A 27,768-nucleotide genomic window follows, 5' to 3' on the forward strand; every position below is an offset into this window, starting at 1 on the left:
CTGAACTACCAATTCACAGTAATGAGAAATAATGTAACCCAGAAAAAGAAACATATAGAAACAAGGTAATAAAAAAGCGTAGTTTACAATAAAATCAGAAAACTAAATAGAATAAAACATGGATAGGCTGTAAAGAATAAGGTCCAGCAGAATAGTTGGCATATATGTTAATCGTTAGATGCTTAAGTTCTGATACCAAAGTAACCTATATAGCATAAAGTTGTATGCTTTTGTATGTTGTTTTTGTTTGTACTGTACATTCTTTTTTTGTGTCTTTGTTTCTGTCATTTTAAATGTAAATATTCAATAAATATTTTTTTTAAAAAAAAGGTGTTTCTGTGCTTAAGTTCTTCCTTATTAATGAGATTCTACTTTAGGAAAATAAAACTATTTTCAGCACAATTTTCCATTCTACTGATTTTCATTGATCCACAGGATGTACGATAGGTGTGGTACTGGTTTGTTACATATCATGTCACATGGTAATGTGATAGCCTGCATTAAAATCATACTATTTTGTATTGCAGTGCTTATTTTGTTTGAACACCATTTAATTAAATGGTTGTAATTGAGATGTATTTTAATAGCACTTTTAATACAAGTAGTTACACCATTTTAGATGATGCCAGGGGTGAAATCCAGCAGTGGGTGTGTCTTGCTATTTTAGCCTGATGTATGGATGCTTCCTCCTCTGTAATTCCTTTAAATCTGCAAAGCAGTGGTCTTGTGCTGACAATTTCTGAGTTTCTTGCAACAAGGGCATATTTTTCTATACAGGTAGTCCTTAACTTATGACCACAATTGAGTCCAACGTTTCTGATGATGAGATATTTGTTAAGTGAGTTTTGCCCCCATGTTACAGTCTTTCTTGCCACAATTGTTAAGTGAACGACTGCAGTTGATCAGTTAGCTACCCAGTTGTTAAGTGAGCCTGGCTTCCCCATTGAGTTTTCTTGTTAAAAGGTCTCAAAAGGGGATCACATAACCCTGGAACACAGCAATGGTCATAAGTATGAACCAGCTGCCAGGCATCTGAATTTTGATCATGTGACCATGGGGATGCTACCAAGGTTGTAACCCTGGAAAATATTCTGGAGACTATGGTTGCGCTGTGGCATTAGAGCCCTGGGGTCTCTTTTAGTTAGAACTTAGGCCTGTGCTTGGCATCCAAATACTATTGAATGAGTTTGTGGATAACCTCTGGTGGAAAGTGATGGGGATCATGGTATCTTTCTGAACAGTGGTACACTTTAGAAATGGGGGGAGACATGGTGTTTGAGTGGTTTTTCCTCTTAGAAAGATTTATACAATTGAAAAAAAAGAAAGAACTACAATTGAGTCATCCCTCTCCATAGGAGTTCTTTACTAACTTTATTGGCAATGGCACATAAAATAGGGCTTTAAAGAAATTCCAAAAGCTTGACTCAATATGGTCAGGAAAAGTCAATATTAAGACTAAGTCCAAAATTATTCCAGATTTTAAAGTAAGATTGAGGAACCTGTGATGGGGTGGGTTCCTACTGGTTCTTACCTGTTCTTTAGAACCATTAGTAGTTTGGTGATGACGTCACAGTTCTGTCGGTGTCTCTGTGAGCACCGCTATCTTGGATTTAGCTCCTGTGAATGTGCAAAAGCTAATTTTTGCTTCTGTGTAGAAGCTATTTTTGATTGCTGCTGGGGAGGGGCGGACGTGCAAAGCAGGGGCACACGTACAGCACAACCCTGAGCGAACCGGCAGCAAAACAATCCTGTTTTCCACCTATTGCTAAACTCCAAGATATTGATGCAACTCTCAATCAGCAAGATTGCTAATGAGGAATGCTAAAAAATGTAGATCAACAACATCTGCTTGTTGAACTGCCCCTCCTTTGACGATTCTAATCATTATTTTGATATAGACATGTAAATGAACTGGAAAGCAGTTAATATAATCAAGTTTCCCTGTTTCATTTAATAGAACTGCAGGTGCATCAACAAAAACTTTCAAATATGTTCCAAAGCAGGCGATGCATTCATTATTTACATTCATATAAGCTGACAAAAAGCTAGATTTGTTTTTTTCTTAAATCTGTAGAGAGATATTTATAAATAATTGGAACACTGGTTTTAATATCTTTTATTTTATAGCCAACTGACAACATTTCTAATATGTAGTCAAAGGCTCAATTCTGCTATGATTCATTACAGTCATTTATATTCTTATAACAAACAGGTTTTTTTCTAAAAAAAAGATTTACAAATGAGTCAGTGATAATTAGACTTAAATAAGCTTCTCATCCAGAATGGGTCTTTCAGAAATTCTTTGCTTGCTTTCTACAAGGATACTTCTTTGGGTGTCCCGTCAGGAATCTTTTTTCAGAAAAGAAATGGTAGCGAAGCTGGACTGGTTAACCTACAGTAAATGTAAAAATAAAACTAGAAACTTTTCTAAAGTTTCTAAAACTTTATAAACAAATAATAAAAAAGAAGTCCTTCATTCCCTCTCAGATTTATACATATACCGTATTTATAAAGGATTTGTTCCAAGTAATAAACTGAAAAAGTCCCTTAGAAAAAAAGAGTGCACAATTTTAAAATAAGTTAAACATGCATACAATTCTAAAATAAATAAAAGTCAGCAGCATAGGGGCCAGGCTAATCTCAGGTGTGATATTCCAGAGGATAACCACAAAGCTAGGCCTTATTACCAGTTCAAAGAACTTTCTGTCATGAAAGTCCTCAGTTTGAAAAGCAAAGTTGAACATGCCCAAATCCATACATTAAAAACATTAGATGAAAAAAATATGTTGTATTTTCATTGTTACCAACATGCTTTCTAGAAGAAACAACTGGGGAAAAGGAAAAAAAAATTCAGAAGATGTTGGGTTGTATTATATTACACTCTAATTAAAACCTTGTTAAATGCTTTGTTGCTGTATTTTTCCATTAATTTGGCTTCAGGTTTTTGTTGCTGTTGCTAATCTGAAATAATGGATAATCTTCACATCTGAGATTAACAAGTAACCAGTAGGAGCTTTCTTGACTGCTGCATCATATCTAGCATATCTTCTTGTAATTGTTAGTCACTCTCAAAGTTTTTACAGTACTTTAAAATATGCCCAGGTATTTCTTCTAATTGAATGGTTATTCTAATAATGCCATGTTAAGCCTTATTCAGATTCATTGTTTCATGCTGCTATTTCTCTTTCATGTTGTATCATTTTTGGTGACTGAATGATGTGTAACCTGTAAAAATGTTATGCTGAAAAGTGTCAGCTTTTCAAGGTAGATTAGGTCAAAAACAAACACTGCAGAGATTCCAGAAATGCTACTTTATTGCTGTAGGTTATAATATCAAAATGTTGAAAGCCTGTCAACAAAATCAAGGAAGAATGATTTCGAGTTTCTTTCTTAACTCTTGTTTCAGTCTCTGCACAATGTAACATTTTCTACAAATCCCCTCTTAGAGATTGTTTCATACTTTTCTCTGGGTCATCTCTAAATTCCTTTACAATAATCAAAACAGACAACAAACATTGTTTCATATGTTCATTCTACTTCATCTTAGTATATTTATATAATTATATTTAAATGATTATATATATAAGCAATTCACTGGAGATGCAGAGGGAATGCATGTGATTTAAAGTTTATTTACATATATAGAATGTACATCCATTTAGACATACCGTATATTTCGGTGTATAAGACACACCAGTGTATAAGACGCACCTAAATTTTAGAGGAGGAAAACAAGGAAAAAAGTATTCTGAACCAAATGGTGTAGTATTATATTGTTTAATTAAATACCAGTGTAGCAGAATACTTTTTACAACCATGTATACTTTTTAAAACCATGACCACTTTTTACAAACTTCAAACTTGACAGTTTTAAGACTAGTGGATTTCAACTCACAGAATTCCTCCATCAGTCATGCTAGTTCAGAAATGGGAGTTGAAGACCACAAGTCTTAAACTTGCCAGGATTGAAAACACTTGCACCCCTAACTCAGGGATCAACTTGGAAAATAATAAAATTCTTAGATTGCCATAGGTTTTTTTTTTCTTCCCTGCTGATTTTTTGGCCCTTTTATCCATAATCTAGCAAGGAAAACCATCTAAAGGCCAATAGAGCATCCACTTCATTCCCCTCCCCAACTGGCCTGTTTTCTCTCTGTTTTCTGGACCAAAACAGGTCCAGCTTGAATTAATAAAGTGACCTATAAATCCGCCGGAATCTGATATTCTTCAGGAAACTAAACAAAAAATAGTAAAAGTAATCCTCTGTGCAAAAAGGGATGGGGGCAAGGTTAATCTGAAAAAATGACAAAAACTATTTTGAACAATGCACAATCTTATAGCCATTCCCCTTTTTTACTTCCTATCCAGCAACACTCTAAGTTGTCAACTTTCTGTCAATGTGGTTGTCCATTTCCATTCATTCATTCTAGTAAGAAAAAAACCACAATTCTTTTTTTGGGGGAAAGTGCTGAGTGTGAATAATTGCTATAGCATCAGCATATTTTAATAGCTTGGCAATACAAGTACTATATTATAAAACTAGAATTTAAATTAGATCTGAAGACAAACAAGTTATATGTTGAAATTCCTCAGGTGCTAGCTACTCCTTTACTATATACAATATTGCAACCAATGTTTGTACTGATATTTAAATTCAGTTTATAGTTTCCTATAAGATAATTTCCTGTTTTAAATCTATTTGGGAATAAGGTAAAAACAATCTAAACTTAAACTTGAATTGGATTTTCAGAATTGACATGCAGTGTAAATTTAAAAATGCATAAAATATAGAGCATGCAATTTCTCTTTTAATTGAAGTTGTAGAAGTTGGGATAGACGCAATTCTGATTAAATATTTCATATCTACACAGGATTGAAGGAGGATTATTGACTATTTGTTCCTGAGCTGGATCATCAACAAAAACCTTTCCCTCTCTTCTTAAACTCTATGTGTGGTGTTTTAAAAACTGCAGAAAATATCTCCTTAAATTAGTTTAAATACAGCATTTGTAGATTAAAACTAAGAAGTCATTTTCTTAGCAGAAAATCCTTGTAAATTCAAGAAGATTTCTGAGTAAATACATATAAGATAGTATTTTAAATAGCTAATTACATCATTCAACATCTACGGTTCTATAAAAAGTGGGTTTTGGTTTCTTAAGCAATAAATCAATATCTTACAGTGGCATTACAAGTTCTGAATGTTGTCAATCCAGTCCAGATAATGTCAAGATTACACTGCAAGAGGCAATTAACTAGTAAGGCTGACACCGTGATTCTTGGCAAGAGTAAATTTCTAATAAATTACAATATAGGCCTTAGGAAGAATCTCTTTCTAAAATATATGTCTTCAAGAGATATTTAATTTAATTAATTATTCATCTTAATTCAAATGAATCTTGCATAATCAGCATTGTAAATAGGAGAAACATCCCTGATAAAAAGAATTAGAGTTTATCCCATCAAGAATAGAATTCAGGGGATAAATAGTTTTTCAAAAACAGAGTAGTGTAATATGTTTATGCCTGAAAGCAAAGAAATCAAAGTTAATATATATTAATTGTAACGTATGACACTTAGCTTAATGTAAACAGTGCATGTATGACTATTTCAGAATAAGGATTCATTTACAGCTGATGCTTCATGTATCCAATCTTTGCCTTTCTATCCTGTCTTCTTAAAGTTTAAATCATATAAATTTATTGTAACATTAATATCTGAAACTATAATTAATATTGATAGAATATTCACTTTTTTCTCTTATCTGTAAATATTCTAATTTATCTAATAACAAAATATATAGAATCTAAATATAGCTAGTCCTTGACTTACAATCACAATTTATCCCAGAATTTCTGTTGTTATTAAATGATACATTTGTTAAATGAGTTTTGTCCCATTTTAGACCCTTTTTGCCATAGTTCCGAGGTGAAACACTACAATTGGTAAGTTAGTAACCAGGTTGTTAAGTGAATTTGGCTTCCCCATTGACGTTGCTTATCAGAAGGCCGTAAAAAGGGATCACATGATCCTGGGACACAGCAACAGTCATAAATATGAACCAGTTCCCCAGTTTTGATCATATGATCATGGGGATGCTGCAAAGGTCATAACTGTGAAAAATGATGATAAGACACGTTTTCAGTTCTGTTGTAACTTTGAACATTCAGTAAACGAACTATTGTAAGTCGAGCACTACTTGCCTATCATATAAATATAATTGTACTGAAATGATATACGGTATCAAAATTGAGAACAGAACTATAGATTGCCTCTATAGTTTACTTTTAACAATATATTAAAGGATTGAGCTAGTACTATATTAATACTTCATTTTAATTTCTATATATGTCATTTATTTAATCACATTTATGCATAGTCTTTCCTGATTTTTATTAACAGAATTACATTTTTGGCTATATGTCATCATGTCTTCTGGTTGTTAGGGTTAGGGTTATTTACCTATGAAATAAAAAATCATAGTCATGGAATGTAGTCTGATCAGTCAGACTAATATTGCAGCCACTCCTGTGCTTATGCTTAGTAGATATTATGGTCTCAGCAGATGGCACTATCTGGCCCAACCTATCTGCACTTAATTAGCACATGGACAGCAGATTGCTATCAAGTTAAACTGGGGCTGTAGACTTGATACAGTTGATGAAAACATCCTTACTGTTGCCATCAAAACTGCATGGTACTTGTACGTTTATTTTTATTTTAGATATTATGGAAGATAACAAGTCCATGTAAAGTAGCATCAACACAAGCTTTCTCATTTCTAGTAAGATGGAAAGTTACTTTTCAAAAACAATGAAATCACCACGATATTTCTTCATCTCATTTCGAGAAGATTAACATGATCTTTTTAATTATAGAAAGAGATTGAAGATAATCTAAAATTGCAACACCAGATATGTAAGACCAGTAATTACTGGTAGCAACACTTGAGTCCATTCCCAATTGTTTCCTAATGAAGTGAAAACTGGTTTTTTAAATTAAAAAATAAAATAGGTCTTTACTGAAATTTCAGCAAAAAAGATTGCTTGGTCTTCCATAAATGCTACATAGAATTACTATGATTTATGTGTTATTAGAATGCTAGCCTAAGTTGACAAACCTATGCACTTGGCAATTTAGTTGCAGATATTATTTTCATGGAAATATGAATAAAATTATGCAGGGATACGGATATCTGCTGCGCTCAATATTAAAGTGAGATTAACATTTAATATTTTCAAATACTATATGCCACTCTGAGTAATATAAGTTAGGATAAATGAAAATGAATTTGTACATACTTCTGGTAAATTTTGAAAAAAGTACTCTGAAATATGAATGATTAACCTGCCCACATATTTATATTATTCATATATTTGTTTGTCAATTTGGAATCCTAACTGATCATTAGTTACTTGGCATCTTTTACATGTTTTTTCTTGTCCTTCAAACCATGTGTCTATTACTTTTTCCAAAATGATTAACTTTCTAAACATTTACAGTTATCAGGAGTTATAGAAAAACTAAAATATTTTTCAATTTAAGTGGATGTCATTGCCCGACTACTAAGGAAACATATTGTTTTGAACTATGATTTTCTTTATGAGATTCCCTAAGCATAAAATCAAAAAGTTAACGTAAGAGTGGGAGGGACAGAGGTAGTTAGTTCATGTATTACATTAGTGTGCACATGACTTCACCTCTTATATCCTTGTCTGTTTTCCAAACATCACAATGGTAAGGCAGTATTCTTAACTTTTTTGTTCTGAGATTTATTGTCTAAGTTAAATCTTTCTAGTCATGTTTCAGAATAAAGACTGTAGGGTTTTTTTTAATTAAAGGGAAAAAAAGATTGATGCTAGCAGATTGAAGTGAAGAATATGGTTTGCAAAGTATTTGCTGTTAACAGGAATTTGAACAGGAATGTCTTATCATTTTGTTGATATTCTCTATCTTTTAGCATTTTTCCATTATTTTCATGAACACTGCCTTCATTTTATTTTCTTACTGCATTTAACAAATAAACTTTTGTTGTGAGGAAAATAGAAGAGAGGTGTATTCACTGCCCTGGATTATATAAATAAAGGTGGAATAAAGAAAACTAATATTAACAGTCTTACTTAGAAATAAGGCAACCTTTTGTTATAGAGATTAACAAACTATAGAGCATATCAAAATACTTTTGATTCAGAAATAGTGTCATTTTTCTTTTGCTTTTTTTAACCAGTAAATCTGATTGGTTCAGTCTCCCAAAAACTAAAAAATGTGGGAGTATCCCTAGTTTTTATTTACAGCTACTAGATTTGGGATGCACAAAACTAGTTGATCGCTAGTTGACAAGGAAAATATATTATATTTTTTTTGCTGTTAACTAGTGTCTGTCTAAATTTTTGCAGCACAAATCTGATAGCCCCATACTCCTTAGATTTACAAAAATGATTTTTGAAGAGAAGTATGATACCCACTGCATTTCCCATTTAATTTCAGTGTTACTGGTGTCATCTTTTTTGCTTTTATTGAAATATGTTTTAATCCTCCAAGAAACAATTAAAAGAAATTTGATACATTTTCCATACTTATTGCCAATGCTGTAATATACACATTTTCATATAAATTTCTCCCATTTGTAATTAAATACCAAAAAAACCAACCCCAAAGAATACCCAAAGTTATAAAATAAGAAAGGTAAAAGAATAAACAAGAGTACACAAGGGTTTCTATTCGCATACATACATATATAAAGTTATACATAAAAATTATTTCTATTAGTCCCGAGTCATGTATGGACAATCTTGTTACATCATTATCTATTTGGCAGCTGAACTAATTCAGTTTAGCCAAGAATGTGGTATTTCCATTTGAAGTCATGAAGCAATTCAGAAATGTGGGTGGGCTGTTTTACCATTGGCAGAAATTCTTCTTTCATCCATAACTCAGCTCCTTAGCATCAAGCAGATATGGTTTTCTGTTCTCAGATGGGAGAAGGGAGCTTAATGGTATCTACAGTTCTCCTTCACAGCAATATCTCAGATTTATTATCCATGCAAAGAGACACATACTTCCAAATCTTCTTTAAAATACAGATAGGATTTATGGACATTTGATTTCCAGTTTTAAATAATAAAGTTTGGAAACTTCAGACCGTGCAGAATGCAGCTGCGAGAGCAATCATGGGCTTCCCCAGGTATGCCCATGTTACACCAACACTCCGCAGTCTGCATTGGTTGCCGATCAATTTCCGGTCACAATTCAAAGTGTTGGTTATGACCTATAAAGTCCTTCATGGCATCGGACCAGAATATCTCCAGGACCGCCTTCTGCCCAGCGACCCATTAGGTCCCACAGAGTTGGCCTTCTCCGGGTCCCGTCAATTAAACAATATCGTTTGGTGGGACCCAGGGGAAGAGCCTTCTCTGTGGCAGCCCCGACTCTCTGGAACCAGCTCCCCCTGGAGATTAGAACTGCCCCCACCCTCCTTGCCTTTCGTAAACTCCTTAAAACCCACCTCTGCCGTCAGGCATGGGGGAATTGAGACATGTCCCTCGGGCCTATACAATTTATGTATGGTATGTTTGTGTGTATGTCTGCTTTAATAACGGGGTTTTTTTAAATGTTTTTTAAATTATTAGATTTGTCATGAATTGTTTTATTGTTGTTGTGAACTGCCCCGAGTCTACGGAGAGGGCGGCATACAAATCTAATAAATAAAATAAATAAAATTAAAAGTAAAATCTCACCAACCCCCACACTGCAATCTTTTGTCTACCTTTTTGGTTTTCTCATGGAAAATAGAAACCAAATTCCTAAGTACTTACCAACTGTGTCTCTTACTTGCCTTATTAAAAGTCCTTAATAAAGGAAAATATTTCCATCGTTTGAGAAAAAGAAGACAATTGAGCTGACAACAACTAATTCATAACTCTAACTGAATTTAGTCTAGATCAGTGATGGCAAACTTTTTTGTGGTCGGGTGCCCAGACCTATAATACAATGCCCTCTCCCCATGTGTATGCACACAACCCTCCCACGCTTCCCATCGCGCATGCGCATAGGCCTCACTGAAGCCTCCTGGCTTCTGATAGGCTCATTGAGTCATTTTTCACTATCCCTAGGGTTCTGGAAAGCTTCCTGAAGCCTGGGGACAGCGAAAAGTTCAGAAATGAACTTCCGGTTGGCCAGTTGGGCCATTTTTCACTGTCCCCTTGGTTCAGGAGGCTTTCCTGAAGCCTGGGGACAGCAAAAACTGCAGAAAAGAAGGCTAGAAAATAGCTGATGCGCATGCACCTGCACTCTGGAGCTGAAATAGGGCAATGCCTAGAATGCCCTCAGCTATGACTCTGCCTTTTTGGGTTTGTTTGGGGAAAAAAGAAGTCATTGGCATAAAAGTAAAAAAAAGAAAAATTTAAGAGAAGGGGTTGGAAGGAGAAAACCTATAAAGGTGGAATTGAGAGACCAAAAGAGAATACGTGAAAAGGGAAAGGTTAATAGAAAGGATTTTTAAAAGAATTATTATTTTACATTTAATCGCATCAACACTATTAGTTGTACTTAAGTAATTCCCATAATTATCTTGTCAAAATGTTTTTTTCTATAAGTTAATATTAGATACTTATTGTATACTGGGAAGTTGGTAATATTATTAACCAACAGAAAGGAGTGTAGTGATGAGATTAGAATTTGTTTAAATATGGAGAATGAGTTAAAATAAAAAATTGAGTAATGAAGTTGAAAGGGAGATATGATACAGAAAAAGATTGGAAATTTAGGGCATTTAGAAATGACATAATTTTTTTAAAAGATGAGTAAAGATATAAATTGAAGTAAGGGAGGAGTACAGCCTAAAATTAAGAGGTATAAGAGATAATGAATATGTCTGGAAGATAATCTATAGCAATTGATTTGGAAGAAAATTGAAAATTAAAGGTGGTAGACCCAGGTTACAAAAATAGGAAGTAGAAGGCAGCATTAGAATAATATATTATACCTAGAAGAATATATGTACATATAAAGATAAAAGTTTAAGAATAGCACCAATGTTGGTATGAAGTTAGGGTTTTGAATTGCTCATCTGTTAACAATAAAATGGACTAGAGGAAAGGATATGACTGAGGAAAAGGAAGTAGAAAGGAAGGGGGAGCGATGGAGGAGGGAAAGTGGAAAAACGAAGAGAGGAAGAAAGAAGGTAGAGAGAAGAGGGGATAGAGGAAGGAGAGTAATATGAAATTATAGAAGAAAAACAGGAAGTAAAAGTACAAAAGGTGCAAATTTATTTGTTTATGGAATTTTGGACAGAAATGTATAATTATGTTTTGATACTATGGTATAAGTATGGATATTTATGTAAAGATGGTGAAAAAATAAAAAATATATTTTTAAAAAATTGAAATATCTGGTGGCCAGATTGTTGGAAGAATGGAATGGAAAAATTAAAGTGATATGAGATGTACACTATGGAAAAAATGCTTTATATCCTTCATTGTTGTCTTGTGCACATCAAACAAAAAAAGAAATTATAGACTGAAAACTCTCTGAAACACATTGAAGTAGAAATAAATAAAGAGAAAAAGAATGAAGCTAGGGGTAAATCTGTTGGGAAAATAATTATTTTATATAAAATGGTACTGTATTACCAAATATGAGCTTTGAAATGCCCCAATTAGATTGGGCCTTTTTATTTACCAAGTGTCAGTTAAGAGAGACGAGTGCTTTTTGTTTGGCTTGTCCTAGGGGTGAGATACTTAGGAAAAATAGTCATAAACCTTTACCAGTTATTAGTCAACCCATTTATTTATTTAATTGATGGTGGGGCATAGGGAAGTGAACACAGTTGACACATTCGCGGCCAGCTGATTTCACTGGGTGGTGAACACTGTTAAACATCAGTTTAACAATAAAAAATAAAGTACAGATATAAAGCAAATAAGGTCAACCAAAGATAAACAAACAATAATAAATAATACCTGCCTGACCTCAATATCTGAAAGAGCAGCCTAGCTTTAAGACCCTCAATATCTATCACTAGAGCACTGGTGATACCACATTTGGAATACTGTGTTTAGTTCTGGAGACCTCACCTACAAAAACATATTGACAAAATTGAACAGGTCCAAAGATGGGCTACAAAAGTGGTGGAAGGGGTTAAGCATAAAACCTATCAGGAAAGACAGGGAACTCAATCTGTATAGTCTGGAGGACAGAAGGGGAAGAGGGGACATGATCGAAACATTTAAATATGTTAAAGGGTTAAATAAGGTTCAGGAGGGAAGTGTTTTTAATAGGAAAGTGAACACAAGAACAAGGGAGCACAATCTGAAGTTAGTTGGGGGAAAGATCAGAAGCAACGTGAGAAAATATTATTTTACTGAAATAGTAGATGCTTGGAACAAACTTTTAGCAAACATGGTTGGTAAATCCACAATAACTGAATTTATACATGTCGGGGATAAACATATATCCATCCTAAGATAAAATACAGGAAGTAGTATAAGGGCAGACTAGATGGACCATGAGGTCTTTTTATGCTGTCAATTTTCTATGTTTCTAAGACCCTTTGAAAATCAACAAGATAGAGGCCAGTCAAATTTAGGGTGTGATGATATTTATTTATTTATTTATTTTATTTATTAGATTTGTATATTGTATACATTGATATTCTAAGAGGGCAAGTGCAGTGACACAAAGGCAGACTTCCTGAATCCCACTTGATGACATGCTTTAGGTGAACCTGAAATATACCCCTCCTGCCAGATCTGATGAGGCAGGTGGAGAGAATTGGAGAAAAGCAGTCTCTCAAATAACCCAGATCGAGACCATGGAGGGTTTTATAGTGACAAACAACACTTTGCATTGCAATCTGAGCCTCATTGGGAGCCACTCAACTTGAAAAGCAAAGGAGTAAGCCTGCTCTTCCCATTGCAGAACCTCACAGCCTGAAGTCACCAGGACAGAATGTCCACAGCAACATTGGCCAGAAATGCAGAATTGGGAATCTTCAACATACGGATAATGCCATTAAATTACTTCACCAAAGTTAAATAGGAATGTGGACAGCACAGTCTTGGTACTGAAGATATTACCTAGTCTAAAAATGAAATGTCTGCAAGGAAACAACCCAATTCAGGGAGACCAAGGATTCTACCTTGGAAGAAACCATCACTGATACAAAATTGTGCCAACTCATGAGCCCTGAAGTTCTGGGCCATCATACCATCGTGAAATTGACGTACCATCAGGATAAATTTATCAGGGCACCCAAATTTTGACATTATGTGCCACAGGCCCTCACAACTGACAGTGTCTAAAGCTTAGTGAGATCCACGAAGGTGGTGTGCAATTCACGATTCTACTCTTGATACTTCTCTTGGAGCTGTCAGGCTGCGAAGATCATGTCTACAGTCCACAGTTTTTACAGAAACCGCATTGTGCTTTGGGTAATAGATCCTGTTCCAGGGGGTCAGTCAGGTGGTGCAACACTCGTGCAAGCATCGTGCAAACAGTGATATTCCTCTATGATTATCACAGACCTGTCAATTCCCTTTCTTCTTGTAGAGATGTATGATGGATGCATCTTTCAGTTTCTGAATAATGGTTCCTTGATTCCAAGAAATAGCTGAGTGAGTTTATCTACAAGCACTGCACCACCATCCTTATAGATTTCTGTTGGTATCACATCAGATCTTAGGGCCTTGCCACTGGACAGCTGGTTGAGATAAAGTTTCAGTCTTCGATGGTGGGGAGTTGATGGGGCATTTTGTCGATCGCCTCATTGTTGATGGAAGATGGGCAGTTCAATGCAGATTGGAAGTGCTCGGCCCAACGTTATAGAATCAGGGTCTTCTCAGTGATGAGAGTTGCACCAGCTGTGTCCAGTAGAGGGAAGTTCCCTAAGGGCTGAGGTCCATACACAGATCTGAGGGCTTCATAGAATTGTTTAACATCGTTTCTATCAGCAAACTTTTGAATTTCATCTCTTTGGTACTCAACCAGGAGTCCTGCATCTTGCGAAGTTTGTTCTATATGATCCTGCGAGTGTTGTTGAAGGCATTTTTCTTAGTTGTTGATGATGGGTCTTTCTTCACCTTCATGGTGAAGGCAGTGCTTTTCAGCAAGTAGGGCCTTTATCTCTTCATAATTTTCATCAAACCAGTCCTGCTGTTTCCTGTGTGAGGGTCCTAGAACTTTTAGTGCAGAAGAGTGCACAATGTCCCGAAAGGACTCCCAGTCCTTCTCAGTATTTCCCTCTAATTGCAGCTCTGAGAGTTGGTTGCCAAGATCTTCTCTAGCGAAGTTGCTGTGTTGGGGTTCCTCAGTTCCTCAAAATCTTTGATTATAGATTGAGTAACTAATCCTAACCCATTTGGTGAGTAAAAAAAGCACAAAATAGCTGAAAACAATGGATGTAATTCATTAGTTCACAAAATTCACTGGAAAAGATTTGGATTTTCATTAGATTTCACTAACTATCCAGAGGAAGCAGCTATACAGGCCAATTAAAGAAGCTACCTTGCTAAGACTTTACTTTTGGTTAAAGCAAGTATAGACAATGGCAGCAAAATTTTTATGCAAAAGCACACATACTTTATCTATGCCTGAGCTTGCCTGCAACAAGTTCCACATAGCAAGAGCCCACATTATTCAGTCATGATCCAAAGCTATAAGCATTGTGGGCAGATTGACTGATTGGAAAGCAAGAGTTTGAAGACTTCAGGTGCAAAGTTCAGAGAGGGCAATTGTTCCCAATGCATCTTGCTGGGTAACAATAATTTTTAAGCACATCAGGGGCCAGTCAGGGCTGGGAATGGCTTTCCTAGGCAAGAAAGTACTGAACACAGAGAACCTTTGCTCTGCTTGCGGTAGAGTATGGCGTGCCTGAGGGCTGGGCAGACACTTCAGCTCTTGGTTCTCATCATCTGACTGTGGGAGTAACTGCACTTGACGATTACCAACCAGATCAGTCTCAGTTTCATGATTGCTCTCATTGCTGTCAAAATCTTCTGAATTAGTAATGCCCATAATAATAATTTCAGCATCTGGAGAAGCTCTGGTGGGGAGCATTTGTATAGGATTATTTTTCAGGTTGATTTTTGATGTGCAGTTATTTCAGATTGTTGAAATAATTTCCTGTTAATATACAGTATGTGAAAATGTGGTGCCATCATTCAATTAAATATTGTCTACAAACTAATGGCTTAAGAGAAAGAAGTAATGGAACTTTAAAAAGTAGAATAAAGACTTAACTGTTCTTTCACCATAGTTAGAAAACCCAAATACTAGGATGCAAAGTTACAATCATTTCTGCTTGCCTAAAATATAGTACTTCAGGAAAACCCAACTTTTCACATCTTGAGGAAAGGTAGGAAAGTTGTAGATCCTCATTATAGTTTCACTGGGTGATATGGGTGGATAGACTCAGAAGATAAAGAGAAATGTGCAAGTGTGATTTGGCATACTGTAAAAATCACAGAAATCTTAAGAGTCAGTGATGAGATTGTTTGAGAAAAACTTGACCAGATCACAAGTTTCCCAGATACAGTACTGTATATTGGTATGCACCTGCTATGCATTGGGCGAAATAAAGTATATTATAAATGGAGAACTTTGGTGAGTACTGGATTCAATCAATTACATATGGTACACACAGTTTTTCTGTTGTTAATATAGTGCAACACTGAATATTCTTGCAAATGAGCTTCAGGATTTAGTATCTCACAAAAAACATTGTGCTTGTTTTATCTGCATTACTGATGTCGCTATGTTTTCTTACCTGAGTGTTGGAGTACAGTTGCTATTCACTAAAGTAATAAAGTAAATTATCATATCATACATATGGATAATAACAATAAAATATTGAATTCTCAATGAAGAATTTTTAAACCTTTATTATTTCCCTAAAGGAGCCAGTTGGTGTAGTGGTTAAGGCGTCATAGAAACTAGAAGATATGAATTCTAGTCTCACCTAAGGCACAAAGCCAGTTGAGTGACCTTGGGCTAATCACTCATCCTGAGTCCTAGGAAGCAGGCAATGGCAAACCATGTCTGAAAAAAACTCACCAAGGAAACTGAGGAGCTTGTCCAACCAGTTGTCAGGAGTCAAGACTGACTCAAGGGCAAATTAAAAAAACAGCCGTATATTCAAATAAGTTATGAGGATTCCTATACATTTTATGAGGAATTTCTGATGCTGTCTAAAAACCTAACCAATAGTTATGTGTACAGCAGATCAATTATATAGTTAAAGGATTTTAGAGTTGACATTGACCTTACAACAATAAAATATTCTAGTTTTTCTGGAATCCCTGCAATATATTTCTTAAATTGGCATAACTCAAGGGGCTGAGTTCTGTATGCAATTGCCTTGAAAGAAAATTATGGAGAATCAAGCCAGTTGTTCTAAGTTTATTAGAGTTTCTAATAAAGAATATGTAGATGTGTATAAAAGTATTGTAACTTCATTTATTCTGAGTTGTGTTTAATCTTCTGAGAAGAAATGAAGTTGGCTGCTCATTAATTAGAATAAGGAACTGCATGTGTGCAACTGATCAGAAACGTGCCTATATATCAAAGGGAGCATCTAATTATCTCAAAGTAATAAAATATACATAGAAAAGTGCAAGAAGCTTTATATTTCTCAGGCTTAAACAAAGGTATGCTGTTAGACCTACTCTCACTTAGTTTAATAATTAGTGCCCTCACTAATACAGCTCTTACATAGCTGAAGTTAAAGATAAGTAATAATATAGTCTTAAAGTCAGACTAAGCTAGCATTCCTAGGCATGTTTACTAGGAAATACGTATTTCAGAACTTGGGTTTAATATCATGAAAATCTTTGGATTACTGAAAACTTGTTTCTAGGCACAGGAGGCAAATAAAATTTAAGTCCCTATTTAGGCTGAGCTGTTTTGAAGCTTGCTACAAATTAGGAGAAGAAAACTTCAGCGACTGAGTGTAGACACCTTTTTACATTTACCACCTCTTTAATTCAATGGCTTATTGATAAAAAGAAAAATGGGTGGCTAGCATTGTATATAGTACACCTTCCTAATTTTCATATTCTGTTTTGTGATCACCTGAACCACTGACTTTATTAGCCATTTAAATCAGCAAAACTAATATTGTATTGGTAAAGTAAATCAGCTGGTATACTGCCTCTACAATTTTTATTCTATGATGTCCCTCTTTGCAAACCAGAAGGGGTGGAACCTGTCTGGCACATATGGTTTATTGTACAGCATTGTATCTTCTTCACAATACTATCTATCTATTAAGGAACTGCACTTGCATTTAGAAACTAAGGAAAAAGGTAAAGTATTTTTTGAAAATGAACATTTGGTTTCTTGTTATCTAAATTTAGATAAATCAGTGTATAGTGTATTTCTTGTTAAGTGACTCTTATCTGGAAGTATATTCTAAATTGCATAGAGTAATGTAGTATGGAAAGTTTCAATGAGTAAGCAAAATCAATGGGTCTTTCCTTAGGCAGAAACACTAAGCAGCTGTGTTATTTGAATTTGTTTACAAATTACAATTGTATTTATAGTATAATATATCAGATTGTTCTAGAAGAGATTAATACGGGGTAAATAATTTTCTTCCAGATCATTGTCTTGAGTGGCACAAAGATGAACTGGAGTAAAGATTCACTATTCACCAGATATAGCTCCCTAAACACTATTAGCTAATGAGCATACCCGTTTATTTTGAAATATGTTTTATACCGTGTCTTGTTTTATAAGCTTGGTAACTTCAGATGTGGTTGTTGATTAAATTACCTATAACCATTTTTTTAAAGCAAGAAGAATCTTGGCGTTTTACCATATTATCAAAGTGTCAGTTTTGCTTAAGGCGATTTTGCTGTCCTGAATAGAAGAGACTAGGCAGTGTACCAGCAATATTTCAGATTGCTCAGGCTTGTGGAAGCATTTTTAAGAATAACATATTTTGTGAGTTTTGTTATGCTTGTTGGCATACTTCCCTTTTCTCTTCTGGAAAGCTCTGTCATGATTACATGACACCTTAAAATAATTGGTTGTCTGTGCCCTGTTGCTACATTTATATGTTTGGGCCCACACTTGTGTTCACACATTGCACTAAGCCATGGTTTGTGATTTATTGCTAATGCAAATTCGACTGTGTTCTCACAAAACTAAATGTTAGTCTTCTACAAAATTTGGGACAAATGGTACAATTGTTTGCAAAAAAGAACAAGAAAGGGAAAAATTAGCTTAAATACATTACAACGAGGAGATCCTATAAGAACTAAAACGAAAAGCTTTTTTAGATATGCCAAAATATAGATAGGCAAGAATTAGTTAAATGTTAGATATTCTAAGATTTGGTAAGATATAATTATTTGATTTAGAATGATTTTTATCTGCTATAAACAATTAAGTTTTTATTATGAATTTAAGTTACTATAACTTCTTATGTAAGAAATAGAATTAAATTGGAAAAGCATATATGATACCGATATAAAAACCTGCAAACAATTTAGAAATGGATAATGGATAATACCTAAGGAAAGAGAGAGCAAGGTTACCTCCCTTGTTTTTAAAGTTATGTGTATATTTTGTTTCTTACTTATATTTGTATATTAATTTACTTTTTTCTAATAAAAAATAATGTTAGTTTGACTGATGTTAAATTACCCAGGCGGAATACATAACATGAGATGGAGGTACATTTTAAAACAATACCCGTTATCATCCTTTCATCTGTGATTAATACATTAAATGGCCATTTTTAATTTGGCGCCCTGCGATTGCGCTCAAAATTAAGCATAAACACACTGTCCCACTGGGCTGTGATTTTTCTGATTTTTTAAAAAATGTAGCGACTGTCCGTTCTTAAGAAATACTTTCAAAGAGATGCTGCAGCTCAGGTGGAAGTCCAGCCGGTTTCCTTTCCAATCTTTGCGGGACCGCTCCGAAACCCAGACTTCGAAGCAAAGCTTGGCCTTTCGCGGGAAGAAACCGTCCTCCATAAAATCAGTTTCGTAACCCGCGTTTTATAGCAGCGCGACTCCGGAGCCAATTTCTCCTCACTGTCCCTTCCCACACCCACTGGCTTCGGCTCTTCAGGCGACTTGTACCCGAATAACCTTTTCCCGCCAGCTTTGCGCACCACATTTTTTTTCCTCTTCCCAGAGCTCGGCCCGCCCTCCCATCCGTCCCACCTGTGCCAGGTAGAGCGGCAGCAGCAGCTGCTAATACCTCAGGCGAAGGGCGGGCCTCCCTCCCTCTCTCCGTCGGGCGGGCGCGGCTGGCTTGCTCTGCAGTTGGCGCCTTCCTGGGAGCCGGCCTTGGCGCTCTTTTCTCAGGAGGTCGCTCGGAGGCGGCCGTCCAACTCGTGCCTGGGACGCTGGGAAGAAGAGCTACTTTAGTGAGTAAGCCGACCCGCAGAGAAAGAAGCGGGCACCGGGGAAAGGTCGGGGAGGTCGGTCCCGACGGGGCGTGAGAAGTTGCGGAGGCGAGAAAGCAACCCGCCCTTCGGTCTTCTGACCCGAGTACAGTATATGGAAAGCCTGGGTGACAGAGCCTCTTTCGGACCGCGAAAGATGCGCAGGGTTGGAAGGAGGTGGGGGGGGGGGTGTTGAAGGCAGTGGGTCGAATGGCCACTTTGGCTCAGTGTCGGCGCCGCTAAATATGGCTTGAGTTATTTTCTCCGGGATTTTAAGTGTCTTTAGGGAACACATGGAGGAAGAAGCTTGAGAAAGGGGTTCTGGCTCTTTCCCGTGGAGCTGCCTGTTCTGTTGTTGTTGCAGGGGATTATTATTATTGTTGTTGTTGTTGTTATTGTTATTATTATTATTGTTGTTGTTGTTATTATTATTATTATTATTGTTGTTGTTATTATTATTATTATTATTTAGATTTAATGCTTTCACCAAGGCAAAATTGTGCATTCCTAAGAGTTGGATTCATAAACACCGTTGCTCCAAAGTCCATCCATCCACCAGTTCATCCATTCATTCAATTTTTATAGCTGTCCAACTCGATCCAATTTGATTTGTTTGTGGGTCAGTGTGCTGTGACGCCCAGTCCATATAGAATAGAATGGAATAGAATTCTTTATTGGCCAAGTATGATTGGACACGCAAGGAATTTGTCTTGCATATGCTCTCAGTGTACATAAAAGAAAATATAGATTGTCAAGAATCATATGGTACAACACTTAATGATTGTCATAGGGTCAAATAAGCAATGAAGAAACAATATTAATAAAAATCTTAGGATACAAGATATATATACAGGATATGCTGGGCCGTTGTACTATGACTGTAAGAGAGAGAGAGAGAGAGAGATAAATAGATAGATAAGATAATTAAGATAGATAAGATAGATAGATAAGATAATTAAGATAGATTAGATAGATAGATAGATAGATAGATAGTTAGATAGATAGATAGATAGATAGATAGATAGATAGATAGATAGATATTTACTATTTATTTATTTGCCTCCCACTCCTGAAGGACTATGGGCAGCTAATCAACATATAATCAACATCAGCAGTTTTGGTGACTTGCAAGGAGTAGATTTTGTTCTAGTTCTTGTTTTTAGTTTGGGGTTTGGCTGTATTTGGATGATATAATTACCCATGCCCAATTTCTTTGTGTACTTGTTAAGCCATTAACTACATGGGTTTAGTTTGTACAGCCCAATAATATAATAAATGTGTGGTTAATTTGTGGCTTAGTGAGCAATGCAAATAAATACACCTTAAAAATAAAAGATGGCCTGAAAATTATCACATGTACCAAAATTTCCGGAACAAGGTCTACTAACCATGCTTATTAAGAATGTCACAACTATAACAAGAGCGTCTGTGGTGCAATGGTTAGAGTGCAGTACTGCAAGCTACTTCTGCTGATCACTGGCTGCCAGCAGTTTGGCAGATCGAATCTCAGTAGGCTTCAGGTTGACTCAGCCTCCCACCCTTCCAAGGTTGGTAAAATGAGGACCCAGATTATTGGGGGCAACATGCTTACCCTCTGTAAACCGCTTAGAGAGGGTTGCAAAGCACTTTGAAACGGTATGTATAAATCTAAATGCTATTGCTAATGCTATACAAACATCAGAAAATGTGTTTCCTTTTGTTTTGCTGAAAGTTCAAAAAGGTATTTGTTATTAATAGAATAATGTTTTAGAGATCTATTTAAGTAAGAAATTTAGGCTATCGTACTATAGTACTAATGCAATTTATTTGGATGTAAGCTTGTTAAAGTGAGTAGGGGCTGGCATTTAACCTGATATCAAAGAACTGGATTGTTAAAAAGTAGAGTTTGCTTTGATTCAAAGTCGCCTTCTGCAAACTGTAAGGACATGTCCATGTAATTTTTTAAAATCAGTTGCAAAGAAATGTTTCGGCCTTGCTACCTTGTGGGATATTTTCTGACTTCTCATTATAATTTGCAGTCCTGGGAATTTTTGGTGCACTCCAATGAAAGTACTGAGCTATTTTATGTCTATTTTAAGGTCTACTTAAGTTGACTTGGTGTGCCATGTGCTTTGATTGCCCAACAAGGTTTCACTTAATGCAGTTTATAAAATACAATATTTTACATGAAGGCGCCATTTTCAAAGGCACCATTTTCAAAGAAGGTTCTACATTCAGCAAATACTTCAGATATAGCTCCTTAATTATTTTGAACAAATAAATGTTTAATAAGCAAGATTTTATTATTATACAATCTCATTTTCTTTCTTTCCTTTTTTTCTAGTCTAAAACCCGCTCTTCAGAGTCTTCAAAGGAATTAAAAAAGAAGGCAGTTTTGGGAAAGTTTGGACATTTTTTTACCACAGGGAGGAGAAAAAATCCCAAGAATACACAGGAAACATCTTTAAAGCCAAGTATAAAATGTATAAGGTCTGAATCTCCTCATAATAATTTAGCCCCATTGGCATCCATAGAAATAGAGGACCTAAATGACCTATCTAAGAGTGAGGAATCTCTTGCTGATTCGGTTTGGGAGCAGAACCAGTCAAAGACCCAGAATACTATTGACAATTCAGAAGGTTATCTCTACAATAAGGATCTGACACCTTTATATAATGACATTGTTTCAGAATGGAACACTAAAGGAATTTCTTCTGGCAGTGAATGGTCACTTGATTTGCATAGTAGTAATGAAACAATAAAAAATACATTATTTGATAGCAATCTCACACTTGCGACACTGGAAGGGGAGAACGAACTTGTCACCGATACAAACACGACTCCAGATTTCTTTAAAAACTTATCTATATCTAATGAAAATCTAGAACAAAACCTACTAAATCACAAGGAATTGGTGGAGCCTCTTATATATGCAGAATCAGAATATGCAGAATCAGAAGATCAACCATTTTTTGGGGAGCCTAAGCAAGATGAGCACTCCCAACCTTCTAGGATATTGACACTGGATATTTTTCTTCGTAGAACCGAACAACGAAATTTGAATAAAGCAGTAGCTGTTGCATTAGACGACGATTGTAGCAACACAGACATAATGGATAAAAAACCTGCCGTTAGGAAATCTGGAAAGAGGAGAAAATCTCAGAGCTCCAGTGATGTGCCAAATGGGGATAGAAGTGCAAGTGAGAATACGGTGAAAGAGGAGCCTGGCTTTGATGCGATTCCTTCCGATATGGTTCCAGAAAAAATAAACACTCCTGAAAGGAAACTTAGGCCTTGTCAACAGATTATGTCTCCTACAAATAATAACGACATAAGGCCCGTAAGTAACCATAAAGGTTTTACTAAGTCAGAGCTTGAGAAGTGCAAGCAGCAGAGTCCAGCCTCATCCCCATATAAAAAGAAATCCTTAAAAAAGAATCAGTCTGATGCAGGTCCACCTTCACCCATAAGCATAAAAAGTCCTGGGAAAAACCCTTCCACCAAAAAACAGAGTGACAGCATAATGGACGGTAATCCAACATCCAAATGTACTCCCGTAGGAGAATTGCCTTCTGACGAAAACATTGTAGCTTCTCCTGTAGCCATTGTGAGCAACAGCAGCACTTGGTCGCCTTCTGAAGAGAGGATAGAGTCTCCAGATTTGCATCCTGTCAGAAGTTCTGATGGCAGGGTTATATTGCAGGCTGACAAGTATAAAAACAATGAGGTGGAAGGCAACAGGAGGCAAATTTCTTCTGATTTGGATGAGGCAAAACCAAGAAATTTATGTCTTGACGTTTCCAGAACAGTCACAACAAAAGTTAGCCTGTAAGTTTAATGTTTTACATATGATGAAATGAAATATTTGTTTATTAAATGTATATGCCATCCATGTCACCTATCTTTCAATAAGCTTGCTTTCAATTAGCTGCTAAATATCTATATGCATGGATTCTACTTGTTTAAATATAAGTGAATGCAATATATTTCAAGTGTCAGAAAGGAACTCCAGCACTATAATTAAAAATACTTGCTGAAATGTATATAGCTGATGGCAATTAGAATATTTTCATCTTGTTCACTTTCACTTGTTTACTGTTTCATTAATGAAATACAGTTCGTGGTAGTGCTTTCCATTTTCTGTTCTTGGACTTCTCTCTCAGGAGGAATTACAGTATGGAAAAATATTTTGCTTCTTGACCTCTCAGCGGCTTTCGATACCACCGACCATGGTATCCTTCTGCGCCGCCTGGAGGGGTTGGGAGTGGGAGGCACTGTTCTTCGGTGGTTCTCCTCCTACCTCTCCGGTCGGTCGCAGTTGGTGTTAGTGGGGGGTAAGAGGTCGACCTCTAGGCTTCTCCCTTGTGGGGTGCCTCAGGGGTCGGTCCTCTCCCCCCTGCTATTTAATATCTACATGAAACCGCTGGGTGAGATCATCCAAGGGCACGGGGTGAGGTATCATCAGTACACTGATGATACCCAGCTTTACATCACCCCATGTCCAGTCAACGAAGCAGTGGAAGTGATGTGCCAGTGCCTGGAGGCTATTGTGGTCTGGATGGGTGTCAACAGACTCAAACTCAATCCTGATAAGATGGAGTGGCTGTGGGTTTTGCATCCCAAGGACAATTCCATCTGTCCGTTCATTACCCTGGGGGGGGGGGGGACTATTGACCCCCTCAGAGAGGGTACGCAACTTGGGCATCCTCCTCGATCCACAGCTCACACTAGAGAACCATCTTTCAGCTGTGGTGAGGAGGGCGTTTGCCCAGGTTCGCCTGGTGCACCAGTTGCGGCCCTATTTGGACTGGGAGTCACTGCTCACAGTCACTCATGCCCTCATCACCTCGAGGCTTGACTACTGTAATGCTATCTACATGGGGCTACCTTTGAAGAGTGTTCGGAAATTTCAGATCGTGCAAAATGCAACTGTGAGAGCAATCATGGGCTTCCCTAGGTATGCCCATGTAACAGCAACACTCCGCAGTCTGCATTGGTTGCCGATCAGTTTCCGGTGACAATTCAAAGTGTTGGTTATGACCTATAAAGCCCTTTATGGCATCGGACCAGAATATCTCCGAGACCGCCTTCTGCCACACGAATCCCAGCGACCGGTTAGGTCCCACAGAGTTGGCCTTCTCCAGATCCCGTCGACTTAACAATGTCGTCTGGCGGGATCCAGGGAAAGAGCCTTTTCTGTGGCGGCCCCGACCCTCTGGAACCAGCTCCCCCCCTGGAGATTAGGATTGCCCCCACCCTCCTTGCCTTTCGCAAACTTCTTAAAACCCACCTCTGCCATCAGGCATGGGGGAACTGAGACATCTACCCCAGGCCTATATAGTTTATGTATGGTATGCTTGTGCTGTATGTTTCTTTTTTAAAATAATGGGTTTTTAGATATTTTTTAAATATTAGATTTTTTTTATTGTATACTGTTTTATTGTTGTTGTGAGCTGCCCCGAGTCTTCGGAGAGGGGTGGCATAGAAATCTAATAAATAAATAAATAAAATTTCCTAAATATAGGTGGTCCGTATTTACAACCATCAGTTTAGTGCCCGTTCAAAGTTACTTCAGCACTGAAAAAGTGACTTATGAATATTTTTCACACTTATGATCATGGCAGCATCCCATGTTCATGTGATCAGAATTCAGGTGCTTGGCAACCAATGTATGTTTATGTTGATTGCAGTGCCCTGGGCCATGTGATCACCTTCTGCAACCTGTTGTCAAGCAAAATCAATTGGGAAGGCGGATTCATTTAACAACAGGGTTACTAACTTAACAATTGCATTAATTCACTTAACCGTGGCAATAAAGGTAATAAATTGGGGCAAAACACAATTAACAACTATCTTGCTTAGCAATAGAAACTTTGGGCTTTGTGGTTGTAAGTTGAGGACTAACTGTATGCTAAAGTATTATAGAAAATTCTGTAGAGATTCTCAATCATCCACGATATGGTGGTCCCAAAGTTGCTTTTTTTCAGAAGGCAACTGGACTTTCTTGTTTTTTCTTTTGAAGAAGTTTCACCCTTCCATTCCCCACTATCCTGCCAGAGCTGAAGAAGTTCTTGGATGAGAAGCAAAACATCTTCAAAAGAAAAAAGAAAGTCCAATTGCCTCCTGAAAAAAGCACCTTTGGGGTATTAGAAAATCTTTTGGGAGTAGGAGAAATTTCTTTATGCTTCTTACAATGAATGGTTGTCTTAACCATTACAGTATTACTCATTTAATTTTATTACTGGAGTCATTTTTTGCTTTGTTGCTTTATATAAAAGGTTACTTATGAACAGAGTGAAGATGATTGGAAGTAGTTAATGCTGCTTAAATGTTTCCCTCGCTGTCTCCTTTTCTAAATTTCCCCTTCCTTCCATCCAGTGAAGGGACATTTACATCTAGAGTTCCTCTGCCTTTCTTCTCATGCCATTACAGTATTCTCTCTGTCTCAGCTGCAAGCTCTAGTGAAGATCCTTTAAAAAAAAATCAGAACAATAATATTGGGGAACAGTGCTATTGGTTGGATTGTGTCATTAATTAAAGATAGCAGAATTTTTAAAATAGTTGGCAGAAATTCAATTTTGGACAGTTACAACCTTGTTTCCATTTATATTAAGCATATTATAGTTTGAATACACAGTGTACCTATGTGATTTCCAAACCATCATTACAAGTTAGTGTTTTTTCAGACTCAAGAATGACTTATCTCTATGTCAGATGATTTGATAAAATTCTGTATTTGAAGAGGGAGTCTAGTGCCAATTTATACATAAATACAAGTTCATATGCAGATTGTACACATAATAAAATATATATGTGAACCAGTTGTCCAAGCAACTGCATAGATTCTATTCAGTTCATAAATTACAATTAAACTTTAGCACACGGAGTATTACCTTGAAAGATAAATTTCAAGTGAAATTTATGAATATGAAATGTTCTGAAACAGTGTTCCTGATAAAAACAAAAAATTGAAAATTGAGGTGGCTTCCCAGAACAATATTTTAAAAACATACCTGGTAGCTTTTGTGATCATTTTAATTTAGATGAAATCTCTTCAAGATAGGATAAGATACGGTAATCCATGACATTTTTTCAGGTACTGTTGTATGATTTTTAAGAGAATAATGCACCCATCTACCCTCCCAGGTTTAATTTTCTTCTGAAAATTCACTTAAGTTTTCTAACAAAACTTGATGTTTTATTTTGAATCCATATACACATTTTGAGAAGTAGAATATATTATGGTTTAAATTTGATTTAGGAGGGAGAGAAGAAACCTAGGTTCTCTTTTTAAAAAAATTATATGGTATCTGTGCACTTTGATATGATGATCTGCAATAGTAAATTAGGTGCAATCTTGTTTAATAAATTAATTATGGAAGCCTGTCTATAAGTTTAATCACAGACCTATAATAATGTTATAGAAATTAAAAATTGAATTTGCATGATACAAATAAATAATGATAGATTATATAAATTGGCCCTACAATATGCTCAATTAATTTTGGTTTTGTACATTCTCTGAACCTGGGAAGATAATTACAGTAATATTTTATATAAATTCACATAAAATATCTTTAATCTCTGATTTTAAGCATATAAAGAGAGGGAAATTTAGCTACCACTTTAATAAGTATATCCAAATTAATGAGTCTTCAATTTTCAATCCAAATTGGCTTCTTAGCATAGAAAGTATATGTATGGAGAAGCAAGAGCTGTTTCTATTGATAAATATCAATGTCCTGTAGCTAGCATACAATTCTAGATATTTTCTCAGTCTTCTGAAATAGGTTTTCATGCAATGGAAAGAAATCAGCAAAATATACATCTCTTGGTGTTTGTTTTTTCTTCTGTGATTGAATTTCTTCCTTGACAGAGCCAAATATTTGTCTGGAAAAGAAATAGTAACCTTGAATCCCATACTAAATTCGATTTCTTTTACTTGAATTCAAATTCATATAGTTGATCCTCCAATTTATTTAATACTTTTCTTTTGCTTCGTTCAAAAGTACAGTATGGTAGTTTATTTTGTGGCCAATCCTAAAGTTTGGTCCATATTTACATTTCACTTAAAAATATATGCTGTATTTTTGGTGTATAAGTCTTCGGAGAGGGGAGGCATACAAATCTAATAAATTAAATTAAAATAAGATGCACCTTTTTCTTCCCTAAAAGAGGCTAATAATTAGGGCCCATCTTATACAGTACTCTGAATGTAGCTTTTTCCCCAGCCCTAACTAGCTGCTAAAGATCTTCCCAGCTCTTACCTTGCAGGCTCTTTCATTGTTTCTCTCTGTGAAGAATGTTTTCTAAGCCCTAAGTCTTTGCAGGGTTTTTTAAATTGCTGTAACTTCCTCCGAGTAAGTTTCTTTTCAGCCCTAACCAGGTGCTAA

The 27,768-nt window shown here is 36.1% G+C and overlaps 1 protein-coding gene across 3 annotated transcripts in view; it reads left to right on the forward strand.

The window, feature by feature from the left end:
- Positions 1–27,768, forward strand: part of CRYBG1 (crystallin beta-gamma domain containing 1) — a 155,260-nt gene that overhangs the window by 76,259 nt on the left and 51,233 nt on the right. For 2 of the 3 annotated variants that reach the window (XM_070733293.1, XM_070733292.1), the window contains exon 3: positions 21,720–23,203. In XM_070733293.1, the coding sequence (XP_070589394.1) occupies positions 21,720–23,203 (1,484 nt within the window). Of the gene's footprint in view, positions 1–19,218; positions 19,379–21,719; positions 23,204–27,768 lie in introns of those variants that run through there. The other variant, XM_070733294.1, reaches the window with a different exon arrangement.

This window comes from Erythrolamprus reginae, chromosome 1 (genome assembly GCF_031021105.1).
Source record: "Erythrolamprus reginae isolate rEryReg1 chromosome 1, rEryReg1.hap1, whole genome shotgun sequence".
Classification (NCBI taxonomy): domain Eukaryota; kingdom Metazoa; phylum Chordata; class Lepidosauria; order Squamata; family Dipsadidae; genus Erythrolamprus; species Erythrolamprus reginae.